Source organism: Lissotriton helveticus, chromosome 1_1 (assembly GCF_964261635.1).
Source record: "Lissotriton helveticus chromosome 1_1, aLisHel1.1, whole genome shotgun sequence".
In the NCBI taxonomy this organism is placed as follows: domain Eukaryota; kingdom Metazoa; phylum Chordata; class Amphibia; order Caudata; family Salamandridae; genus Lissotriton; species Lissotriton helveticus.
This window is the reverse complement of record NC_136057.1, coordinates 675,161,217-675,185,178: the sequence shown is the minus strand read 5'-3', so window position 1 is coordinate 675,185,178 and position 23,962 is coordinate 675,161,217. Positions and strand designations below refer to the sequence as shown.

The window sequence follows — 23,962 nt, the reverse complement described above, 5'->3', positions numbered from 1 at the left end:
CTTGCAAGTGAGGCCACATAAATGTTAAATAGGGTAGGGCTTAAAGCCGACCCTTGTGGAACCCCCCATTGCAATGAAGTGGCAGGGGAGAGGTAATCTCCGAATTTGACCCTCTGTTCTCTAACATCTAAAAAGAAGGACAGAAGGCTCAAAGCGGGCCCCTCCACTCCTATCTCCCTCAAACGAGATGTTAAAAGTGTGGGAGATAGGGTGTCAAATGCTGCGGTCAGATCGAGTAATACCAGCAGCGTTGTCAGTCCCTGATCCACTTTCACTCTAATGTGATTTGTTACCATGGTAAGAGCAGACTCTGTACTATGCAACTTCCTAAACCCATGCTGGGTCTGATCTAAGAACCCAGAGGAGTCGAGGAAAGCAGACAGGTGTAAGTTCAGGTGGATCTCTAACATTTTGGCGGGCGCAGGGAGTAAAGATATAGGTCGAAAGTTTTTTAAGATGGTGGGATCTAGGGAGGGTTTCTTTAATAATGGTTTAACAATCGCTTTCTTCCAGGCTGATGGATAGACCCCATGAAGCAGGGCACTATTCATTACCTCCAACAATGGAGGAAGAAGTGTGTCCCTACACTCCTTCATTATTCTAAGGGGACAGGGGTCCAGAGGGGAGGAGGATTTAATCCTATTTAACAGGGAATCGAGGATGTCAAGGGTGATCACCGGAAAATTAGACAGAGTCATGGTAGGATCTTTAAGCCAAGCTTCAGAGTTGGTAAGAGCCTGGATAGTAAGATTTCCTAGAGTTTGTTTCTGCGATTCCAACTGGGTAACAATTTCCTCGATTTTAGTATGAAAAAAGGTTGAAATCTTGTCGCAGAACTCCTGGGATCCCGTGACTGGGTCTTGGACTTGCAGTGAACAGAGAGAGTCCACTATTTTAAACAGCTCTTTTGATGAGGTGAGGGAGGTAGTAAGGTTAGAAAAGTATTGTTGTTTAGTCTTGATGACCATAGCCTTATATTCCCCTAGCAGGCGTTTGTGAAGCTCTCTGTCCACAATGTCCCAAGATTTCCTCCATTTTCTCTCCTGTCTCCTGCACCCCTGTCTCATCTTCCTAAGGGGTTCGGTGAACCAGGGGGCGGAGGGCTTACGCCTCGCTGAATATCGGCGTGTGAGTGGAGCTAAGGTGTCTATAGCCTCAACGATGGTGTTAGCAAGGTTATGTGCTGCCTTCTCTGGGTCTGAGGGCATGGGGGCCGACCTGATAAGTGGGGCCAGAGAGTCGTTGGTAATATTTTTATAGTTCCTTTTGCCCTCTACTTGAGTCAGACCCTTCATAGATGGATCTAGGCAAGGAAGGGTCAACACTATAGGTACGGCCAGATGGTCTGACCATACCAACGGTTCAGGGGTGCCAGTTCTAATCCTGGGGTCATTAGAGAAGACTCCATCAAGTGTATGGCCTGCCTGATGAGTTGGGCCTATTACCAGTTGGGAAAAGCCACAAGCTTCAAGGGGATCGACCAAGGTGGAGGTGTCTTTAGATGTAGAGTCATCCAGGTGGAAATTTAAGTCACCTAAAATAGTAAAATGGGGATTTCCAACATATGGCTCCAAGATTCTAAACAGGTCGCAGCTAAATTTGGATCTTGGTCCAGGAGGTCTATATACAAGAAGGTCAACAAAAGACGCAGAGGGAGATGAGGAAATAAAGAAATGTAGGTCCTGGTAGGGGTCGGATGGGGCCGTCAGGGCATTAATACGGCAGATAATATGTGACTGATAGAGAATTGCTAGACCACCTCCCCTTCGCTTAACTCTATCATATCTGTGTAATGAATAACCCTCTGGGATGGCCATGAGAAGGTCGTGTCCTGAGGTCTCTGAGGCCCAAGTTTCCGTAACAAAAACCCAGTCAGGCCTTCTAGCCACCACAAAATCATGAAAGGCGACGTTGTTTTTAATTATGGAACGAGCATTGATAAGATATCCTTTCTCCTCACGAGTCTTTTTAGGCATAGGGCATGAATTGACCGGTGAATAGATGTCCATGGGGAGTAGGTCAGGACTAAGGGTATGTTTGATATGTGGGGCCATAACCAGTACTTCCTCGGGTGTATACCTATGATGGTATATAGCGTCTGTCGGTTTCCAAGACTGCATATCCTCTAGAGTATAAGAGTATAGAACCCGATGCAGAGGGGCAGGGAATCCGGAGTGCAGCCCGTCCTCAGCGCGGACGGGCGCAGACGGGCTGAACTCTGGCATAACTCCGGCGCTAATCCGGCGCGACCGCTGATCGCGTCCGCTGCGCGGAACCATGACCGTATGCTTTTATGGTGATGACTCACCCAAGATGGCCGCCGCTAACACTCCGCCCGAGTCCCCAGTGTCTCAGCCCTAAAATCGGCCGGACACTGTGTGTGAGACAGCGCTAAGTGGTAAGTGCAAAACGTATTACTCTGTGGAGTATTTTATATAATGTGTAAAATAAACAACAAGAACTGTCTGAACTGAGACTACAAAAGAGGTGGTTCAGAATTCAAAGAACACACATGGAGATCAGAGGGCATGTAGAATGGGATGCCAGGGGACATACAGGAGAATGTTGAGCATATACAAGTTGCTAAAAAGCACACGGAGTGAGAGCAATGGAAAACACACTGTACTGTCTATGAGGGGATGATTGTGCTACTATGTATTTAGTATTTATGGGGAGACCAAAGATACTCACACAGTAGAGTTGCACAAAGAATTTCAGATTGGCGGTTTCTCTTCTCCTATATTCAACTGACCTATCAAGCACATCTGAACTCAATAGAGAAATTGACTATCTAGGAATACATGCCACTTGGAAGTCTGTCCCTTCTAAAGAAACCCAAAGCCTTCTTCGTGCCATCTTTGATTTTGTTTTTCAGTCCAAGGTTGGAGATGTTAAACCTCAAAGCTCACCCTTATCCGGCATAGAGTGCTACCTTTAAATAGAGTAAACCTACCTCACTCTTGTGAGATGCAATGGTTTTCTGACTTACAATACCCATAGTTGGAAAGGGAATGTTGTTAGTGTGTCCATCAATAAACACAGTTATGGTCTGCGACTAATATGACTGCTTCTCATCTATCTGTTATACGTACAGCCTTTGTGAAGGGTACTGCAGGGTGAGTCAAGCAAAAATTGAGCAAAGACCGTGTCAAATGTCTGGCTCTGGCATGACCTTTGACCACGGTGACTGACTTATCAAAATAAAAGCCATACAGGCATTCCACACATTTTCCATTTCCCTGCTTAATACAAGTATGCAAAATACAAATTCTACTATGCACGGGACTGGTGACTGCAAACATAATATTCAAAACAGTGTTTTCCCTCATGAACTTTCTTCACTAGTATAAACTCATGTACATGAAACTCTGCAGCTGAGCTCTGCACATCAGTGCGCCCCACAGAGGACCCGTAGAAACATAGTGGGTTCCTTAGTTCTTGACAGAAGTCAACAAAATCACTGTCCTTTGGTGTTAAACGAGACCGAGAAGATAATATCATTGCAGTATCAAAGTTGCATACTGTGAACCAGGGTGCCTGTCTTCATATCCCGCCTACCCCACTACACCAAATTGTGTGATCGAGTGAAGCAAAGTGACTTCACCAGTGTCTCATTTGCGTTGATTGATATATTTCAGAGCACCTTAAAAATGGATGATGATGTTGCTGCATTTAGTTCAACAATTTTGACCATATATGAGGGACACATGACAACTGACCTATCTCGCGGGTTTGGTTTTTTGATTGTTAATAGATGTTTCAAAGTTCATATTTAAAAACTTCACTTTAAATAAATGTGATTCAATGCAGTGATATCATATAATGTGCTACATTAAATAAGCTTCTGGGGAAGCTGAGATTCTCATCTAGATTTTCTTACCGAATTCTAGAATCCCAGGTCAGGTCGACAGAACCTTTTTCCCTGTCTTAAAAGCGTGGAGGGAAGATCTTTGTTACCATATCATTAAACAACATTGCCATCCGAATTTAACATAACTCGAAGGACCACTGATTACGAAGTGGAATTTTTAAGGATTTATTACATAGCCACTAATAATTGGATGTACAAACATCTCAGCAAAAGATTCAGGAAATAAACCGGAACTAATACATACATGATCCTACGCAGGAGTCTCAGACGACTCAAGATGAAAAGCAAAATCAATTCAAGGATCATTAGGCAAAGAATTACAATCCCAACTTGAGTCCGAGAATGCATTTACAAAAGGAAAAGAAATTCTGGTTAGGCTGTCCCTACACTAACTCTAAGGTGACATCCCTACTTAGCATTGTACCCAGGCAAGAACAAAGGTGTCAGCAGTGAAGACTTCCTAAGAAGTACATTCCCTTTTCCATAAGTAGTCCCTAACTACCGAGCTCGTTCCAAGATGCTCCTTCCTACACCCTACTCTGCCTTCAGTTCACAATCAACATTACATTTCACCGTTCTAAACATCAATTCCATTTTCAATGCGAGCAATGCATCTTTTCATATTAAAACCCTAGGTTAATTCACTCATTAATAAGCATATGTATTTTCTACTAAGGCAGATTACAATTAAGGCGACATTTCACTTGTGACTACATTTCCTACGTTATGCAAACTTCTAATATTGTTAAGGCACTAATTTGTCTATGATTAATAAACACTCCATTACTTATTGCACTGATCCCTGGCACAAACGTTACAATTCTAAACTACATTAGTAAAACTTCCTTTAAATATCTGGGTGCTGACTACGAATGATTATAATGCACCCCTACAAATTTCAACATATTATGGCGCTCGCTCACTTCCAAATCTAAGAATAACCTTTTTAAAATTTTGGAAGTATTTTTCATAATATTACTTGACGTGTTTGCTGTGTCGAATATAGTGAAGGCTCGGCACGCTTCTTGTCTTGGGGCCAAAGCAGGCTCCGTGCTCCGCTCTGCCCATTAGCTTGATTATCCTGTCCTTGAACTGGGCATGAAGAGCCTGCCCCTCTATAAAAAAACGACAGGAGGGAGACTCGGTCCACCTCATGCTCGTGCCCTAGTATATCTGCATCTTGCTGCAGTTCACATGTGCAAACAGTTCATGTTGTTCATTAGAAATTGTTACATTGGGTCTGTGTTTATTTTACAGGAGTTTCCTTCACATCGGAGTGTTTTCCTTGTAAACCTGGCACATACTCTGAACAACCAGGTTCACCCGGATGTAAAATATGTCCCAGAAATACTTTTTCCGACAAAGGAGCTAAAGAGTGTTCCAAGTGCGATGAAGTAAAAGAGTACGCAGGTATGCTTTAAAAAAAATAAAATAAAGTTATTATCACCACTAATGTCATTCAAAAAACAACCTAAATCGACAGTATGTTTTCGAATTATCGATGCACTGCACTGACAGATGATTGATAGCACGAAGGTATTATTTCTAGGAAGCAGAATTGCATCTAACGTTATTGTTTGCGAAATTGTTTTTAAAAAATCCAAAAATGTGATGGTTATTGATATGAATACAGTGTGGTTAAGCAAGGTAATTGAAGTCATATTAACAGGAAATTAAAATCCTATTGTTTGAGAGAGAAATGATCCAATTAGTCAGTTTGTCTTCATCCAAGTTCTGGAAATGGGGTTGCAAGTGAAATTTGAAAGATTTATGTCCTCATTACTGGTGGCCTGTAAATTCTAAAGAGCCCAGAAACGGAAATAAGAGTTACCATCTCCTTAAGAATTATACATTTTGTTTTACACAGGGAAATTTCTGCTGCTAAAATCCATGTGAAACTCCAAGGGAAAACATGCAGGAATCAGTGAAAGAACACAGATTATCACACATTACTGCCCACAAACATGTAATCCCTGGTATTGTCCCACCGTAGATTTACCCAGGGCCCTGTAAAAGGTATTTCTGGGGTGGGCAAATGATGGGGATTATAGTGGCCCACTCATAATGAGGACTCCCTGTTCAATTCATATAGGTTTTTTCCATGAGTAAGTGCAACTTTTGTTCAGTTTTAATTTCAGGAGTAAGAAAGGAGTATGTCACAGCTCTCACAGACAAATCGTAGGAAATTCCGCTGTATAGGGGTAATTTGAACCAACCTGCTGTCTTAACATGAAGGATAGGGTTGTATGACATAAAAACGCATGCCTTTACCGCAAATCTTTTACCATTCAATACCTTGTATATTAAAGGTAAGCTAAAATATAAATAAATATATACACAAACTTTAAACATCCTAAAGTTATAGTTATGACTTTCATTTACAATTTATCCACTACCTCCAAATTATTATAAGTAGCCCACCTCGTTACACACACTTTTCATGTCATTTGAGATGCCATCAGTGATGTCATATAACATGTCATGAGTGATATAATATGTAGTCATAAGCAGTGCATGGTGGGGGTGCAACTTATAGTTAGTGTTACTAACTATAACTGCTGAATTTCTTTGTTGTATTTAGTTTAAAACGTTAAAGTTGTCACTGAGAAATTCATCTTGCTATAATGTTACTTTAACATTTGTTTTTTTTTGGTGAATTTCTAGGTTTTATTTGTAAAGTAATTATTTTTGTGAATGTATGTATTGTAGAATGACTTTATAATATCTGTTGTGTTCAGACATCATTTTATTAAAAAAAACACATTTTTTGTAAGATAAAAGGGTCTGGTTCACAGTATGCAAAATCTTTATAAAATGTGTGTATTAAACAGATAAATATTCAATAGAAATTGTTTATTTGCTCAATTGTTTTAACTCTGATATCAAGACATGTCACCGGTAATCTTTTTTTGTGGTGTCATTACTCTCGTGAGAGGGAGTACACCCTAAGGAAGGATTCTGATTGGTTCATATGGATGTCTTTATTTAGAACAAGAAGATTCCATCCTTTTTGCTTTATTTCACTATTGGATTTTGGTGAGAGTGGACATATTTGGATTTCTCTCCTATCCTGTTCCAGCTAAGCCATGTCAGCCACCCAAGGAATCCTTGGTGTGGCAATTCTTTGAAATGAGGTCAGGCACAAAGAAAGTTTCTGTGAAGTACGTTTCCTGTAAACCTTCCAGCAAAGACTTCAGCCTGGGGAGCAGAAATAAAACAAATATCATGAGTGCCACAGGGATGTGGAGCCAACTGAAGTCTAAGCATTTGCAAAGGCTTTCATGGGCAGAGTTGGCTCGTACTGTGGAGCTAGACTACTGTACAGGGGCTTCAACATCATTTGCTCCAGGTGGTACTATGCCTGTGCAAGTTCTAAATGCACAAGCGGACAATAACCCTTCTTTTTTAATAAAGCTCTATTGTGCTGCTTGTGTAAGCATATACTTTTTTGATTAGAGAGAATCAGGTCTGCTCAGGAGAAGCTTTTCCAAGAGCACAAGTGCCCTCACAGGCTGTTTTGTTTCCAACATTTTTTTGTAAGTGTTTCTACTTTTTGGTTTTAAGGAGATGTTGTTGGTGTTGAACACTTCAAAAGGTATGTTTTTGTCGTACCCTTTTAAAAATAATTAAAAATGTGAAAATGAAAAAAGTTTGAAATCATTTTTTTTTATAGTTGTTGAAAACTGTTAACAAAAACGTCTCTTTTCAGAGCCTTCCTCTACTTTTATAATCTATGTTGTTTGTACTATATTTCCATTTTTTCCCTGTTTTCAAATCTGTTGTGAGACAATCACAAGAGCCAGAAAAGGGGGCATGGCATGAATGCCTTAGTTTGTCACTATACACTTTTCACAAAACACCTCTAACACCTCTGTACAGGGTGATATCTGAGTGTTATACAGTTTAGTAAGGTTCTCATTCCTTATACAAACATATTTTCTTTGAGTGAGCTGCATTTATGATTCAATTCAATTAGCGCATCCTCTCAAGTGTGAAAACATTCCCCTGTATATGCCTAAAAACTGTTGCTGAACAAGTAAGCTCTCGCCACACACCTTACTTTCAGAAACCACGGTTAATAATGAAGTTTGAAAAAACAGTTGCAACACGAACACATCATTACAATGTAAAACTCTATGTAGGTTGTATAACAGAACCACTATGACCTGTTATTCCCATTATAACAGAGTATACAAACTCTACATCACAATTTCATACATGATGTTCTTATCATAGTACTGTACATAGGGTGAATAATGAATGTTTATGACCATATATCCTCCTAGGTGACACTTCTCTACTAACCCATACCTAGGTTCTCTAATCATCATCAACAAAGTCTCTCCCCTTCAAACACCTTTTATATTAGTGCACAAGTTTTCCTGACTATGTTTAGGAGATCCTCTGTCCAAAATTATATATAGTAAGGACAATAGTTGGAACATGCATCAACCATCTCTGAGAGACACCTATAGCTCAAAACAAATGTTTCTGCATTGCCACCTATGAACTCGGCAACATATTAAAGCTAGGATTAGTTAAGTTTCAGCACAAGCACTGTTCATTTATATTTGGCATTTTAAACATCCTTATTATTACTCTTATAATGAAGAAACATATTGAAACTGGTTTCTAAATATATTATTTAAATATTAGTAACCGACTTCATACTTTAATTACAGTATATTTTATTTACCTACAAATGAATCTGTATGTAGAATGTAGCTGAATACACCACTCTCCTTTACTCAAAAACCAAATGACCTCTTCTGAGCACATGTCAAAGAGATTGCACTTCCTTCCGTTCCAAATCACCAAGAGCAATCACACGTGTCTGAATTTATGCGACAGATACCCTCAAACCTTGCAAACAATCATATTGTAGCTTTTTTGAATTTTGTAGAGGGAATGTCAACCGTAATATAACCTCACTCTTGCATTCTTCACACAACAAATGTCTGTTCCAGAGTGCATGTACTACATGTACCATAATCTCCTTTATCAGTCTTTCTAAGCCTTTATTTTAGCTTAATTAATAACATTCACAACCTCTGCTTTTCTGCTTTTTCTTTGTTTTTTTTAACCTGTTAATAGTACTTGTACTGTAGCAATACACACCCTTTTCTCTCCCTGTAAAATCAAGTGCGTGAGATTGCGCAAATACCACATGACAGGTTCACTCTGTAAATTTCCATGTGACTATTTTGAGAGTTCTGTGGGACTGTACGATGTCCCCACACAAAGATTCACCTGTAGAAGCTTATTAATGACTCTCACGAAACTCCATCTGGATCATAGCACAATTTGAAAATCACCCAATAGAAAAGCTCCTCTTGTCTAACAAGTGACTCTTCACCATACAAAGAGCAGTTGGTCACAACCTAATCTACGTTTCTAACTGCCAAAAATCGATCAATTACATTTATATTTTTACCTCCCTCCCATTTTTTCTCTTCTCTGGTACGTCCATATTTCTTCCGAAGCTTATTCATTCTTCTGAGCACTTCTCTTGTGACTGACGTCTACATATTGTGACTTGGTTCACCTCTGGCTTTTGGGGCACAGTTTCTTCCATTGGGCTAGAGCGTATGCCATTATTTGTGGTATTGACAAGAACCTTGGATTTTAAAACTTGAACATCACTTGTGTTGGCCATAGAGGTATGAAGTAGCATCAGTTGTTACCAATGGTTGAGAGCATTTTGGATTGTGAGCACCCAGACTTGAGGATAGTGCACTGTGATGGGAATGACCTAAGTGCAATCACAAGGGTTGCGCTTGATATCCAAATGAAGGAGCCCTTTTCACAAGTGATGTCTCTCTGTGCTCACACTGCCTTCGTATATTCTAATATATGTCAAAGGTCAAATAAGTTTTGTCCTAAGATTGAGAAGTCCCAGAAGCATGTCAATAAAACAGTTATTGCATTTCTCCGTGACCATGACATGGGCTCTATATCTCATAACCATATCCATTTTGATATGCCAGGTGTCTATAGGCAAGATGGAGTGGTACTTCACTGCGGAAGGGAACAGGATCTTCCTTAAGAACATCAAGAAATGCATCCAGTTATATGTACAACTGAACACTACACACTATAAACACAAAGGTTAATGTCAAAACCACCCTATTGCTAGATTATGTGATTATTTCATGTTATAACAACCTTTTTTTAGGTCGAGCATAGAGCTGTGCATGCGTAGGATGCGCTCTCTAGCTCAGGACCTGTTGTTTTTAGTTTCGTGGGAATCTGAGACAGCATTCGGCCACGCGCCTCTGCTGTCTCAGATTTGTCCGTGTGAGCGCGCTTCGCGCTTTTGTATCTGGCTGGCCGTCCCCTGGCTCAGAATCCCCGCAAACACGCAGGCACGCCCACAGACACACACACACGCAGGAAGGCACGCGTGCACACACACACACACACACAGGCAGGCACGCGTGCACACACACACACACACACGCACGCACCCCCCTCCCCCACCACCACCACCACCACTCACGGGCTCACGCGCACACACACGCGCACACACAGACACACACATCCCCCCCTCCACTCACCGTGCTCTTTTGTCGCGTCGCCTCGCTGCGCTCCTTTTCTCCGGCGCATCTCCACACGCGGGGCACTTCTCTGTATTTTCACGCTACCGCGGGGCTCTCCCTCCATGATGGGAGCCCCGCATCAACGAGCAACACCGGCCTCTTCCGGCCGCGTCACAGGCCCCGCCCATGTCACGGGCAAGGATGCCTGACTTCCTGGTTTCGCCCCCGCCGGCAACACTGCTTTTTCAGCTTGTTAATGATACCCATCTATGTGGCCTCACCTCGGTCTTTTTAAAATTGTCTTCTGATTCTGTGAGATTTGCAATGTTACAAAGTAGAATATCTCCCGACCCGGACAGTTCTTTTTGCTATGGTGAGTGGTTTCAGTGTGTTGAAGCATTCATTTTTATGCTGTCTGGATATTGGCGTACATGTGTAACAGTTGTTCCCGTACGGATGTTTTTCCAGTGGAAAAAAACATACATAATGCCTATCATGTTCTAGAGGCCGAATGTGTACAGCCATTCTATCCAGCCTCCTCAACATATTTCGTATGGTGGGGCCCAGGTTTAATTTGACGACTTGTTATTGTCATGTTATCCCCGCATGTTTGTCTGTGCAAAGCGCAGATCCGTATTTGTATGTGCGCTTCCGCAGCAGAAGTTTGGTGCAGGCTGAACTCAACCCGTGCTTCTCATTTTGAAGGTCGTTCTGTTGAAATCTGATCGGTATTTGGAGAGCGGTTTCTGGAAAGCTTGCTATTTTTGCTGTTTCATAAAGGAAGCTTGCAGTGTCAGTAGCAAAATTTAAAAAATCCATTTATAGGACAGAACATTTTTAGCCCTCCAGCCCCCCTTCACACACCCCTGTCATCGAAGAGCCGGATGGAAGGACCCTTGTGGGTCCCCTGTGTCGCTGTTTGCATTCTAGCATCGCAGGTTAATTTCCTTGCTTGGCAAACTCCTAACAAATAAGGTAAACAGCACAGGTTCTTATATTATAGGTTAAACATTCCGCCCCCTCTTCTGTCTGCTGTCCAAACAGACGCGTTGTTTCAAGTGCTCTGGGGTCAACCCTTCAGCCGCTGGCTTGACTGCAAACACCATAGATACGCATTAATCCGTCACCCACTGCTGTCAGCGGACTGGATGCATCTTTCCTGCTCCAAAGGAATGCATGAGAGGCTCTTCCGCATCTCCCTCTCAGCGTCAAATGTCCGACTTTACAACACATGTCATGTAATGCAAGGATTTACACCGTTGTATCTTTCATACTCATTTGTTATTGCCAAGGATGTCCTTTCATGATAGAATCTTCCTGAGCCAACACATCGACTTTTTCTTTCAATCCCTTGCGATCCATATTGATGACTTTAGCTGGATTTTATTTTTAATTGGGAAAGTAGTTGCCTCTTTGTTGAGGACTCACAGGGGACGGACCAGGAAAAAATAAATTGCATTCGATTTCCCAAAACCTTTTCTAATACTTCTGTCCTGTTGAAGTGTGAAGTGCAGTTCGCACTGTGGGAGTGCACGTGGCACAATGTTTTCTACAACTCAAGATTGTCCAGTGAAAGGACACAGCGAGGCAAAAATGCTCTCCGTTCAGAGTTGGCCCTCAGAGCTGCAGGAATGGACAGCGGCAGCACCTTCAGGAAAGAAAAGTCCTTAGGAAAATACCAATATCAGTCCATCGGGAAGTGGAGCTGCTCAACTTGTTTTGTATTCTTTGAGTCCGTTGTCCACTTGTGCCGCAAACTATACTTCTGCATCCTCTGTTGTTCTCGTGTCTGGTTCCGCGCGCACGCATCTGTCTGTATGTGTACGCTTAGTTGCACGTGTATTTTATTTGTTATTTCACAACCCAGTGTTCAAATCATCCCTTCACACGTTTGCTCCCATTTAGAGTGCACGATTCAACCCCCATTCACACGCAATCGCATTCGTACGTTTATCACTTGATCTGTGAATGTGATAGTCTGCGGAAGCTACTGTTAAGCGGCCAGGTGCAGGCAGAACAGGATCATAATAGGTTCCCAGTCCCATTTCCAACTTGCTGTGACAAGTCACACTTTTAGTCGAAATGTAGGGAAACCACACAACGGGGCTTCAGCTGGTCAGGCATCCTTATATGTTTGAGGATCATTTCAGTCAGCTCAGTTCTGGGGGAATATTGTCCTTAATATTACTCTCATAATGGGGACATCCTAAAGACATGAGTGTATTGTCCACTGTAACCGCAGGAGGGATCCATAGTGCCTTGATATTAAGAACCTTCATTGAACCCACTCTGCCATTGGGGAATGAATGTACCTGTGCTACGCCAGGGTTGCACCAGAAATTGCTTGAATAATCCAGGTGGTTGTTCACGTCTGAGACATAAGGGATGAGAACCTCCCCTGATGCTGTCATTTCTTGCAGTGGCATTACACACATTATTGGGGTCTAACTGTAGAATATGCTGAGGGACCCCCGAGACTTCTATATCTGATAGATATCAAGTGACTTTAAGCTGAATGGGACCAAGGCTGAGGGGCATCCTGCAGCCCTGGGGCTGCAGGGGTTGGCATTACACCCCTGGTTTCTCTGGGGGCATTGCCCAACGTGGACTGAGTCCTGAAATTGGGTAAAAGAAACTTGTGCTGAACAAAGTCACTTGTAGAACACCTGGATTTCTTGAATGAGCGTGTCCCACTGGCAGCAGCTGGACATGCTTAGAGAGTCAGGGAACAACAGAGCAGTTGGGCAGAATTTTGGACATGGAAATATCAAAACCTCTTTGACTAAACCGCAGCTCCTTCGAAGGGCCAGCAGTCCCCCCACACCCCCCCCAGCACCTTGAGATCCTTACTCTGCACCCTCACACACTCTGCACCCACACACTCTGCACCCTCACACACTCTGCAATGGAACATTTACTCCAAATACCACTCAGTGGCACATAATTATATACAACATAATTACACTGTACTCAATGCAACATACACTCCAAATACCACTCAATGCCTCATAATTACACGCCACAAAATTACACTCTACTGAATACAACATAAACTCCCCATATTACCACTCAGTGCTACATAATTACACGCCACATAATTACACTCTTCTCAATGCAACGTAAATACACTCCACATAATACCACTCAGTGCCATATAATTGCACACCTCATACTTACACTCTACTCGGTGGAAGAGGTGTGGCGCCGCGGCCAGGGCGACTGACGCTGGAATCTGGGGATCAGGGTTCGATCCCCGGCTCCGGCGGCAGGTTAGCCCAGCACCATGTGACTCTGGGCAATAGCTTGCTTAATCTTCCCGACGGCCCCCAGCGCCTAGAGACCCTAACGGGCGATTGTGCGCTTTACAAATGTGGATTATTATTATTATTATTACTCAATGCAACATAAATACACTTTATCTATCTGTCTATCTATCTATCGCCCTCATTCTATCTATCTGTCTATCTATCGCACTCACTGTATCGCCCTCCCTCTATCTATCTATCGCCCTCCCTCTATCTATCTATCGCACTCCCTCTATCTATCTATCACCTTCACTCTATCTATCTATCGCACTCACTCTATCTATCGCCCTCACTCTATCTATCTATCGCCCTCCCTCTATCTATCTATCGCCCTCACTCTATCTATCTATCGCACTCACTCTATCTATCGCATCACCACAGCATCACTCAGCACCACCACAACATCACTATGCGCTACCACAGCATCACTGAACGCCACCGCATCACTCGTCGCCACCACAACATCACTCAGCGCCACCACCTCATCAATGTGTGCAACAATTCAACAACAACTGGTTCAAATATGTTCTCTCGATGTTTCAAGCTTCATTACAAATGTCACAAAAAGATGTTCATATTTCACTTCTGTTCTTGGATTTTCGTCACAATAAAATACAATGAACATAATCTTCACAAAAGTGATATACAAAAGTTATTGCCATTATAAATTACAATAACTTTTATTTAAGTATTAATTCTTAAAAAAATTAAAAGCCATTTTTATTTGTAATATCAATACATCTAAGTCACGTAAATACAACACATATTGTATTACAAATGCTATAGGTGTCACATTTTCGAAAGATAAAACTATTGGCATTGTAAATGACAAAGCTATTAATTTCGCTATTTTCAAAACCAACACATAAATAAAAAATGTGTCATTTACAGTACCAATAGCTCAAACGTTCCTAATGCGAGACCTATTGCATTGCAAATGCTTGTTTTTAGGATAGTGGCACCCAAGAGACTTTCGCGGTTGCGGGAACACCCAAACGCCTGCCTATGCCTGTATATTTCTCCAACTCTCGCGAGCTCAAACATTTAGTATATATCTCATGAATAACAGTGCTACATTCTTGGGTGTGAGTAGCAGAGTGTACAAACACAGTTACACGTTAAATCAGTTACTCTAAAAACATTTCAAGAGAGTAGAAGACGAAATATATGGAGCTTAGAAGGGTAAATGGGTGGGGTAAAGGGGTCGGAGGTAGATAGGATGGAGAGACGAAGGAGAGTCTGCCTAAAGTCCGGCTGGGTATGTGACGGTCGTGGGGGAAGTCTACAGCCCATCTCCTCTTTAGCTATTGGGTAGCTCCACCGGGCATCAGCCAAACAGCTAGGTCTCAATGGGAAAACACTTAAAGAGCAAAGAGGAGGGATAAATGGAGCGTAAATCAATCAATCAATCATAGCATTTGTAAAGCGCACTACATACCCGTGAGGGTCCCAAGGCGCTGGGGGGTGCTGCTACTGTTCGAAGAGCCAGGTCTTGAGGAGTCTCCGTAGGTGGATGAGGAGGGTGTTCTACGTCTTGGCGGCGAGGTGGGAGAATGATCTGCCGTCGGCGGTTATTCTTTGGATGCGGGGGACGATGGCGAGGGCGTGGTCAGCGGAGCGGAGCTGGCGGGCGGGGGTGTAGAGGCTGAGTCGTCTGTTGAGGTACGCTGGTCCGGTGTTGTGGATTGCCTTGTGTGCGTGGGTGAGGAGCTTGAAGGTAATCCTCTTGTTGATGGGGAGCCAGTGCAGGTCTTTCAGGTGGGGTGTGATGTGGCTGCGGCGGGCGATGTCGTGGATCAGGCGTGCTGAGGCGTTCTGGATGCATTGGAGTAGTTTCAGGAGTTTGGCCGGGGCTCCTGCTTAGAGTGCGTTGCCGTAGTCCAGTCTGCTGCTGACGAGGGCCTGGGTGACCGTCCTTCTAGTTTTGGTGGGGATCCACTTGAAGATCCTGCGAAGCATGCGGAGGGTGTTGAAGCAGGAGGAGGAGACGGCGTTGTCCTGCTTTATCATGGAGAGTGTGGAGTCGAGGATGACTCCTAGGTTTCGTGCATGGTTGGTGGGTGTAGGGGGTGTTCCTAGTGCAGTCGGTCACCAGGAGTTGTCCCAGGCCAAGGGGGAGGAGCCAAGGGGGGCGTGGCTTGGCAGCCGATGGAGGTAGACGCGTGAGCGCTGAGCTCCGCCGTGGCCTCCTCCATTAATCCTGGCGCTGGTGATCCTGATGGCCTTGGTGCCCTAAGTTTGCCCGCATCTCCTCCTGTGTGTCCTGGGGCCTGACCGGAGGCGGCGGGGACGGATCCCTGACCGCGCAGCACCCGCGCCGCGCCCGGTGATCAGTGGGCGGCGCCGGCCATCTTGCGGCCTTGGCGCTCGGCCGCATCCCCGGCCTCGAGTGCTCCGGGGGCCGGCCCGCGGCGGTACCTAGCCGGCCGCCGGCCACCACGAGACCCGGAACCCAGGATCTTTGGGCCCGCCGCGGCGGCGGACCTCAGACTTCATCACCGCGGAGCATCAGCGGGAGCACGGCGGGGCCACCTACAGGTGAGCGGCCCTGATACCGCCCCGGCCTGGGGTGGGCCTGCTGCTGGCCGGACAGGGAGCGTGTGGCTGGGCTTGGACTTGGGCCTCTCTCCGCGCGGCCTACCGGGGTCGCAGCTGCCCGGCGCTGGCCTTGCCGGCCTGACTCTGGGGGTTTCCATTGTGCGCCAACTGTGAGACGCGGGCTTGGGGTGCAGACCAGCCCTGCGCGACCCGAGATTGAGCTGGGTCCGGACCCTGTGCAGCCGACCTGAGTGGAGGTGGTCCCGCGCTGCTCCCTGGCCGTCTACTGTCGAGGGACTCTGCCGCCGCCGGGGAGCCTAGTGGCCTGGTTCTGTGGGCCCCCCGGGGGAACCGCTTCTTGGCGCCCGGGCGCGCCTTTTCCTGCCCCTGCCTCATTGGCGTCCTGGAGAGCCGCCCCTGTCGCCAATCTGGGCTGGTGGCCTTGTACTCTGCTTGTGGACTTTGGGGAACAGTGCACTCAGAGGTGCTCCGTGTGCTAAGTGGACCGCGAGGCGGCGAGTGGGACCCGGGCGCCGCAGGAGAGCCGCTGGTTTCGGGGGCCGGCGGACCCTGGGGACACGCCGTGCGGCGGACGACCCCGAGGATTGCGGCCTGGCGTGTTGGACGCAGGTGAAGGCGCCGACCCTGTTGCTGCGAGGGCGAGACGTGACCACCCCCATGGGGAAGCGCCCCCTGAAGCCCCCGCCGGAAGCTGCTGGGGGGCCGGCGGATGATCGGGGCCCCAATCTAGACGCCATCCCGGCGGCGGGCCTACCGCAAAGCCAACTGGAGCAGATCCTGAAGGCCATCGCTGACACCAGGGAGGCCCTACATCATGACATCGGGCAGGTGTCCACGAGCCTGGGCCTCTTGCGTGCAGACCACGGCAAGTTGGCGGATCGGGTCAAGGAGACCGAGACCCGGATCGCCGTGCTGGAACCTTCGTCGAAGGCGGCGGACGCCCTGCTGGGGGAGCTGCAGCAGAGGGTGCACATACTGGAACAGCGAGCGGAGGATGCGGAGGGGCGCAACCGCCGCAATAACGTTCGCGTGGTGGGCCTGCCGGAGAAAATTGAGGGAACCGACATGTTGGGCTATTTGGAGGCCTGGCTGCGAGATGTGGTTGTTCCGGAAGGGCTCTCGCCGTTTTACACCTTGGAGCGTGCTCACCGCGTGCCGGCTCGTCCCCCAGCTTTCCGAGTGCCGCGGTCCTCTCGATTGACATCGAGAAAGCATTCGATAGCGTCGAGTGGTCGTACCTGCTCCGTGTCCTGGAGGCCTTTGGACTGGGCGAACGCTTTGTGAGATGGACTGCCTTGCTCTATGCCGCGGCCACGGCCCGGGTCAAGACGGGGTCCATCATTTCAGCCTCTTACACGGTGGGTAGGGGGACCCGACAGGGGTGCTCTCTATCCCCCTTGTTATTTGCACTGGCCATAGAGCCATTGGCTGCGCACGCCCGGCTGGGCCGAGCGTATGCAGGGCTCCCGCTGAGAGCCGACACCCACTACATCTCTCTCTATGCGGACAACTGTCTGTTGTTTCTGGCAGACACGGGCGACTCCCTGCGCGGGGCCGAACGGCTCCTGGCGGATTTTGGTCATCTTTCAGGGCTAAGGGTCAACTGGGGGAAGTCTTGCCTCTTCCCGCTGACTCCGGGGGCCGGTGCCGCCCAACCGGAGGGTGCCCTGCGATGGGAACACCATTGCCTCCCCTATCTGGGCACTTTCATCTACCACTCACCTGCGGTCCTCCTAGACGGTAACGTCAACAGGGCAATTCGGAATCTACAGGGTTGCATGGGTTTCTGGCGGACGCTGCCGCTCTCAGTCGCGGGTCGAGTCGCGTTGCTGAAGATGGTGGCACTTCCCCGACTGTTGTACCTGTTTCGCACCCTTCCGGTCTGGATCCCCGCGTCAGTTTTCACCAGACTTCGCTCCCTGATGACGGGGTTCATCTGGGGTTCGGGTAGAAGACGGGTTGCGCTGACCACCTTGATGCGCCCCAGGGCGGACGGGGGCCTTGCTGCCCCGGATTTTGAGTGGTACTACCTGGCGGCTCAACTGCAGTGGCTCACCCAGGCGGTGGCTTTGGAGTTCCGCGGCCCGGACGATACGCCGGGCAAATTGTTCCCGAGACACTTCCTCTCCTTTATAGTCTTGGGCCAGAAACTGGACTTGACTCAGCTCACTATGGAGGAACGGACGATCCGCAGCTGTTGGCTTCGGGCCCACAAGCGCTCCGGTGCCGTTCGACCTTATGCCCCGGAAATTCCGCTCGGCATGTGCACAGCCTTCCCGCATGGCGGGGACTGGTCGACACTGGCGATTTGGGAGGAGCTTGGCCTGTTGATGGTCGGCGATCTCTACAAGGATGGCTCGCTGATTCCGTTTCAGGAGCTGCGAGACTCTTATGATCTGCCGAGGGGTGGGTATTTGCTACACGCTGCATTAGTGGCTGGTATTCGCCGCTACTGGAAATGTGGGCTCATTGAACCGCAGACATCGGAGTGCTGCCAATATGTAGTGACGGCCGCTGGCACCTACAAGGCTGTCACGTGCCTTTATCGATGGCTGTCGACTACTGCCCTGCGGCCCCTAGATGGGCTGCGAGCCAAGTGGGAGGGGGACATTGGGCGGTCTATTCCTGACACGGCGTGGACGCAGCTACTGCGCAGGGCATGGAAGGGCACGAGGAACGCCAGGTTCCAATTGGTCCAGTTTTTTACCCTGCACCGGGCGTACCTGACGCCGACGAAAATCTCGCAATACTTTGAGGGTGCCTCTTCGCTTTGTCCCCGATGTGGAACCGCGGATGCGGACTTCGCCCATATGTTTTGGACTTGCATCAAGCTGGCGGGTTACTGGGAGGCGGTAATGTCCTGCCTGAATGCTGTCACGGACCGGCAGATCGCTCCTGACATGGGTACATGCCTTTTACTGTGGTTCCCGCATACCCCTCGCACGCGAGTTACCAGCAAATTCTGCGACCTGGGTTTGATACTGGCTAAACGTGAAATCTCCATGCACTGGAAATCTACTCAAGGCCCCAGCTACACGCGTTGGAAGACCACTCTAGAGCACTGGGCAAAGGCGGAGAGTACATTGCGGCTGCGACAGGCTAGGAACCTAGATAATGACAAGGCGCTGGAGGTGGCCAGGGCGTGGGAGGCCTTAGTGGTAGCGCTCCAACAGCCGGATGGAGACCAGAGTGAGGATGAGGGAGGGACTCCTGGGTGAGGGCGCTGGGACCGGGATTTCTCGCACACACCTAGGCGCACGCACTACTTACTATTACTGATAACAGCCTTGGGGGTCTTGACACTCCGTTGACTGACACCATTTACCCTTTACTGTGGCCCCTGTCCGGGACGGGCGGGGATACCATGTTAATGACTGGAACGGGAGAAAGCGGCACACTGGCTACGGGGGGGGGAATGCGGGGTGGGGTGGGCACGTTGGGGACGGTTCTATAAAAAAGGTGTCTTGCTTGAGCTGAGTTGATTTGCCGCATCGTTCACTGATGCCTGAGATGCTCTTATACTGTATTGTCTCCTCAGCACTTGATCACCAATAAAAAATGTTTTTGCAAAAAAAAAGGGGGAGGAGCCAAGGATGAGGACCTCCGTCTTGTCAGAGTTCAGCTTCAGTCGGCTGTTCCTCATCCAATCGGCGATGGCCTTCATTCCTTCGTGGAGATTGGTTTTGGCGGTGTGGGGGTCCTTGGTGAGCGAGATGATCAGCTGGGTGTCGTTGGCGTAGGAGATGATGTTTAGGTCGTGCTGTCAGGCGACGTGGGCGAGTGGTGCCATGTAGACGTTGAATAACGTTGGGCTGAGAGATGAGCCTTGGGGTACGCTGCAGATGATCTCGGTGGCTTCGGAGCGGAAGGGGGGAGGCGGACGCTCTGGGTTCTCCCGGAGAGGAAGGAGGTGGTCCATTCCAGGGCCTTCTCTTGGATTCCTGCATTGTGGAGGCGTGCTCTTAGTGTGCGGTGGCAGACTGTGTCGAAAGCAGCTGACAGGTCCAGGAGGATGAGGGCCGCGGTTTCTCCGTTGTCGAGCATGTTCCTGATGTCTTCGGTGGCAGCGATGAGGGCAGTTTCGGTGCTGTGGTTGCTGTGGAACCCTGACTGGGATGGGTCCAGGATGTTGTTCTCTTCGAGGAAGCTGGTCAGTTGTATGTTGACAGCCTTATCGATGACCTTCGCTGGGAACTGGAGCAGGGAGATGGGTCGGAAGTTCGTAAGGTCCTTAGGGTCCGACTTGGGTTTCTTTAGTAAGGCATTGATCTCTGCGTGCTTCCAGCTCTCCGGGAAGGTCACTGTCTCAAAGGAGATGTTGATGGTTTTCCGGAGGTGGGATGCTATGGTGCTGCTGGCTTTGTTGTAGATGTGGTGTGGGCAGGGGTCTTCCGGGGATCCTGAGTGGACGGTGTTCATGATCTTGAAGGTGTAGTTGTTGATGTTGGTCCAGGCGCGCAGGCGGTTGGTGCAGGTGGTGGTCGTGGGAGCGGGGGTGTGGGCTGTTGTCGGGATGGTGACGGCGTCGAAGGTGTCGTTGATGTCTGTGACCTTGCGATGGAAGAAGGTGGCCAGCGAGTCGCACACGTCTTGTGACGGTGGGATGTCGTTGGTGTTGGAGCTGGGGTTGGAGAGTTCCTTCACGATGCTGAAGAGCTCTTTGCTGTTGTGTGCGTTGTTGTCTATTCGGCGGTCTCTGAAGGCGGGCCTTTTGGCAGATCTGATGAGTTGGTGGTGTCGGCGGGTGGTGTTCCTGTGGGCTGTGTAGCTTTCCGGTGTTCTTTCGCGGGTCCAGTTTTTTTCTAGTTTTCGGCAGGTTCGCTTGGAGGCCTGGAGGTCTTCGGTGAACCAGCTGGCTCTCTTGCTGGTGTGATGTTCGGGGGTTTCTTAAGCGGGGCAAGGGTGTTGGCGTAGTCGTTGATTCACTGTCTGAGGCTGCGGGCTGCGGCGTCTGGGTCGGTTGGGTCTGCGGGTGGGTTCTGGGCGAGGGTGGTGGTTAGCTGGTCCTCGGTGATCTTGCCCCAGGTGCGGCGAGGCATCTGCTGGGTGCGGTGGTGTGTGGTGGGTTTCCGGAAGGTGAAGTGGATGCAGCGGTGGTCAGTCCAGTGGAGTTTGGTGGTGTGGTCGGAGAAGACATGGGTGCTCGATGAGAAGATGGGGTCAAGCATGTGGCCGGAGGAGTGTGTGGGTGCTGTCACTCCTGTGTTCTCCTCGCTTTGCCCAAGGCTCATCACCGCAACCACAGTGCGGTTCTACAATGTGGTTGAAGAGGCAATGATTGACTACAGGCCCTCTCACACCCCTCCCCCCAGACTACGAGCGACCACTGACCTGATGGCAGCTTGGGCCGATGCAAGGTCACCCCGTTCAACTCTGCCTCCGTTCCTTCAGGCCGAGTCACAGCGCTGCGTCTGCCAGAGATCTGCTGAGTGTGGACCACGCCGTGCGGTGCAGGCCCCCTCATTTGCAAAAACTGATGACCCACAGCCCAGAGTTCGGACGTAGCGTTTTCCCCAGTATTCCCTGTTGGACAATGGATTGAAGGAAGAGATATCAAAGGAAATAGACCATTATTTCACTACTAATCTTGGCAGTGTCCCTAAAATGGCTACCATATTGGAAACGTTCAAGGTTTATATCCAGGGAATACACATATCATAACACGCAGGGGTACTTAGCTCCATTAGAGGGAGACTACAAAAACTAGAGACCGAATTAGCAGAGCTGGAGCGTTTATCCATTATAGATCCTCCCCCCCCGATGTGCTCGCTAGGATTGAATACAATGAAGAAGCCCAACCTGAAGTATGCTGTTGCGAGAGTGTATAGGGAGGGAGAAAGACCCAGCGCCACATTGGCCGTGCTGACCAGTCCGGCAGGAGGGATGAGCGAGGTGCTGGAGCTGTGATAATGGTGCAGTGCTAAGCGGCGCAGCGTCGATAGTAGACAGATTTCGCAATTATTACACAGAGCTCTATACCTCACGCTAATTGAATACAGAAGAATCCAACGGAGATAATTTGGCATATATAGCAATGAAGTGGCTGTCAAATTCCCATAGAGAGCACTTGATGGCATCCCTGTGCCCGACAGAGATAAACGCAGCGTTGAAAACCACAACCACAAAGCTCCCGGGTCAGACGGCCTAACATTAGCATTCTACAAGGCATTTCAGGATCAGCTCATTCTGCATCAGGTTAACTTATATGAGGAAATAGCGCAAGATGGAATCATGCCACCCCAGTATGCGGGAGGCCACCCTGATCACTCTGTTAAAGAAGGATAAGCCCCCACAGCAATGTTCATCCTACAGACCACTGTCTTTGCTCAACCCAGACACCAATTTATTTGCAAAATTCTGGAGACCTCTCTCTTCAGACAGATTTTCTCTACCCCTCCCTGCTTATGCTTGATAATTTCCACTACCAGGGTATGTGGGGAAACTGGACTGTCCACTCAGAGATATTCAGAGTATGACAGGAGTGTATAGTAGTGTATAAGGAGAGACTGACCTCTCCACTGACACCTCTCCTCAGGGTGACCAGTGGCCTTTCTGCTGAGACTTCTCTCAGATGATGGGTGATCATGGTAGGGTGTGTGAAAGGACTGATGTCACTGCTAAGACCCCTTTCTTTGATGACCGATGTGTGTAGTAGGGTGTGGGGAGGGATTGTCCTCTCTGCTGAGAACGGTCTGCCAGATCATAAATATGCATATTAGGGTGTGGAAAGAGACTGGCCTCTATTTTGAAACCTCTCTGCCAGACGACAGGTGTGTGTGGTAGGATGGTGGATGGACTGGCGTCTCCTTTCAGATCTCTCTCTCAAATGATGGGTGTGTGTAGTAGGTTATGTGCATGAACTTACCTCTCCTTGGAAACTTCTCTCTCACATGACTGGTGAGTCTAGTATTGTGTGTGTATGGACTGTCCGCTCCTTTCAGACCTCTCTCTCACATGACAGGTGTGCCTCTACTTTGAAATCTCACTCTATGATGACAGGTGTGCATAGTAGGGTGTTTGTGTAGCCACTAGTCTCTCCTTTGAGACCTCTCTGTCAGATGGCAGGTGAGTGTAGTAGTACTTAGGGAGGGACTGGCCTCTCTTGCCAGACCTCTCTCTTAGATGATGGGTGTCCATAGTAGGATATGGGGAGAGACTGTCCTCTCCTTTCAGACATCTCTCCCAGATGTGTAGTAGAGTGTGGGGAAGAAATGGCCTATCTGCTATAGACCTCACTCTGAAATGATGGGGTTGTGTTGTAGGGTGTGGGGAAGGACTGTCCTCTCCTTTCAGACCTCTCTCTCAGATGATGGTTGTGCATAGTAGGGTGTATGGAGAGCAACTGGCCTTTCCTTTTAAAAAATCTTTTTACATTTATTATGAATTTTTTTATTTTATGCAAGGAACAAAGAAAAGAACACAAAAAAGAAAAAGGCATGGTTAATATACACCATCACTATAAGTAAAATAAGATCATAGTCGAGGACATATACCATATTGAACATAAACACCTAAAGTTAAGAATATAACAATATTTAGAAAAGAGAGAAAAAAAAACCCTAGGCTATGTAAATAGGCAAAACATTTTACAGACATGAGATGTTTTTGGGCAAGTGAAAGGAACAATATAAGATCAAGAAAAACATTTATAGTCGTGTTATATCCACTCAGCTATAGCAGCCCATATT

The 23,962-nt window shown here is 47.6% G+C and overlaps 1 protein-coding gene across 1 annotated transcript in view; it reads left to right on the top strand.

The window, feature by feature from the left end:
* Positions 1-23,962, top strand: part of ELAPOR2 (endosome-lysosome associated apoptosis and autophagy regulator family member 2) — a 550,871-nt gene that overhangs the window by 320,600 nt on the left and 206,309 nt on the right. The window contains exon 7 of the mRNA XM_078674189.1: positions 5,129-5,281. Within this exon, the coding sequence (XP_078530315.1) occupies positions 5,129-5,281 (153 nt within the window). The remainder of the gene's footprint in view (positions 1-5,128; positions 5,282-23,962) is intronic.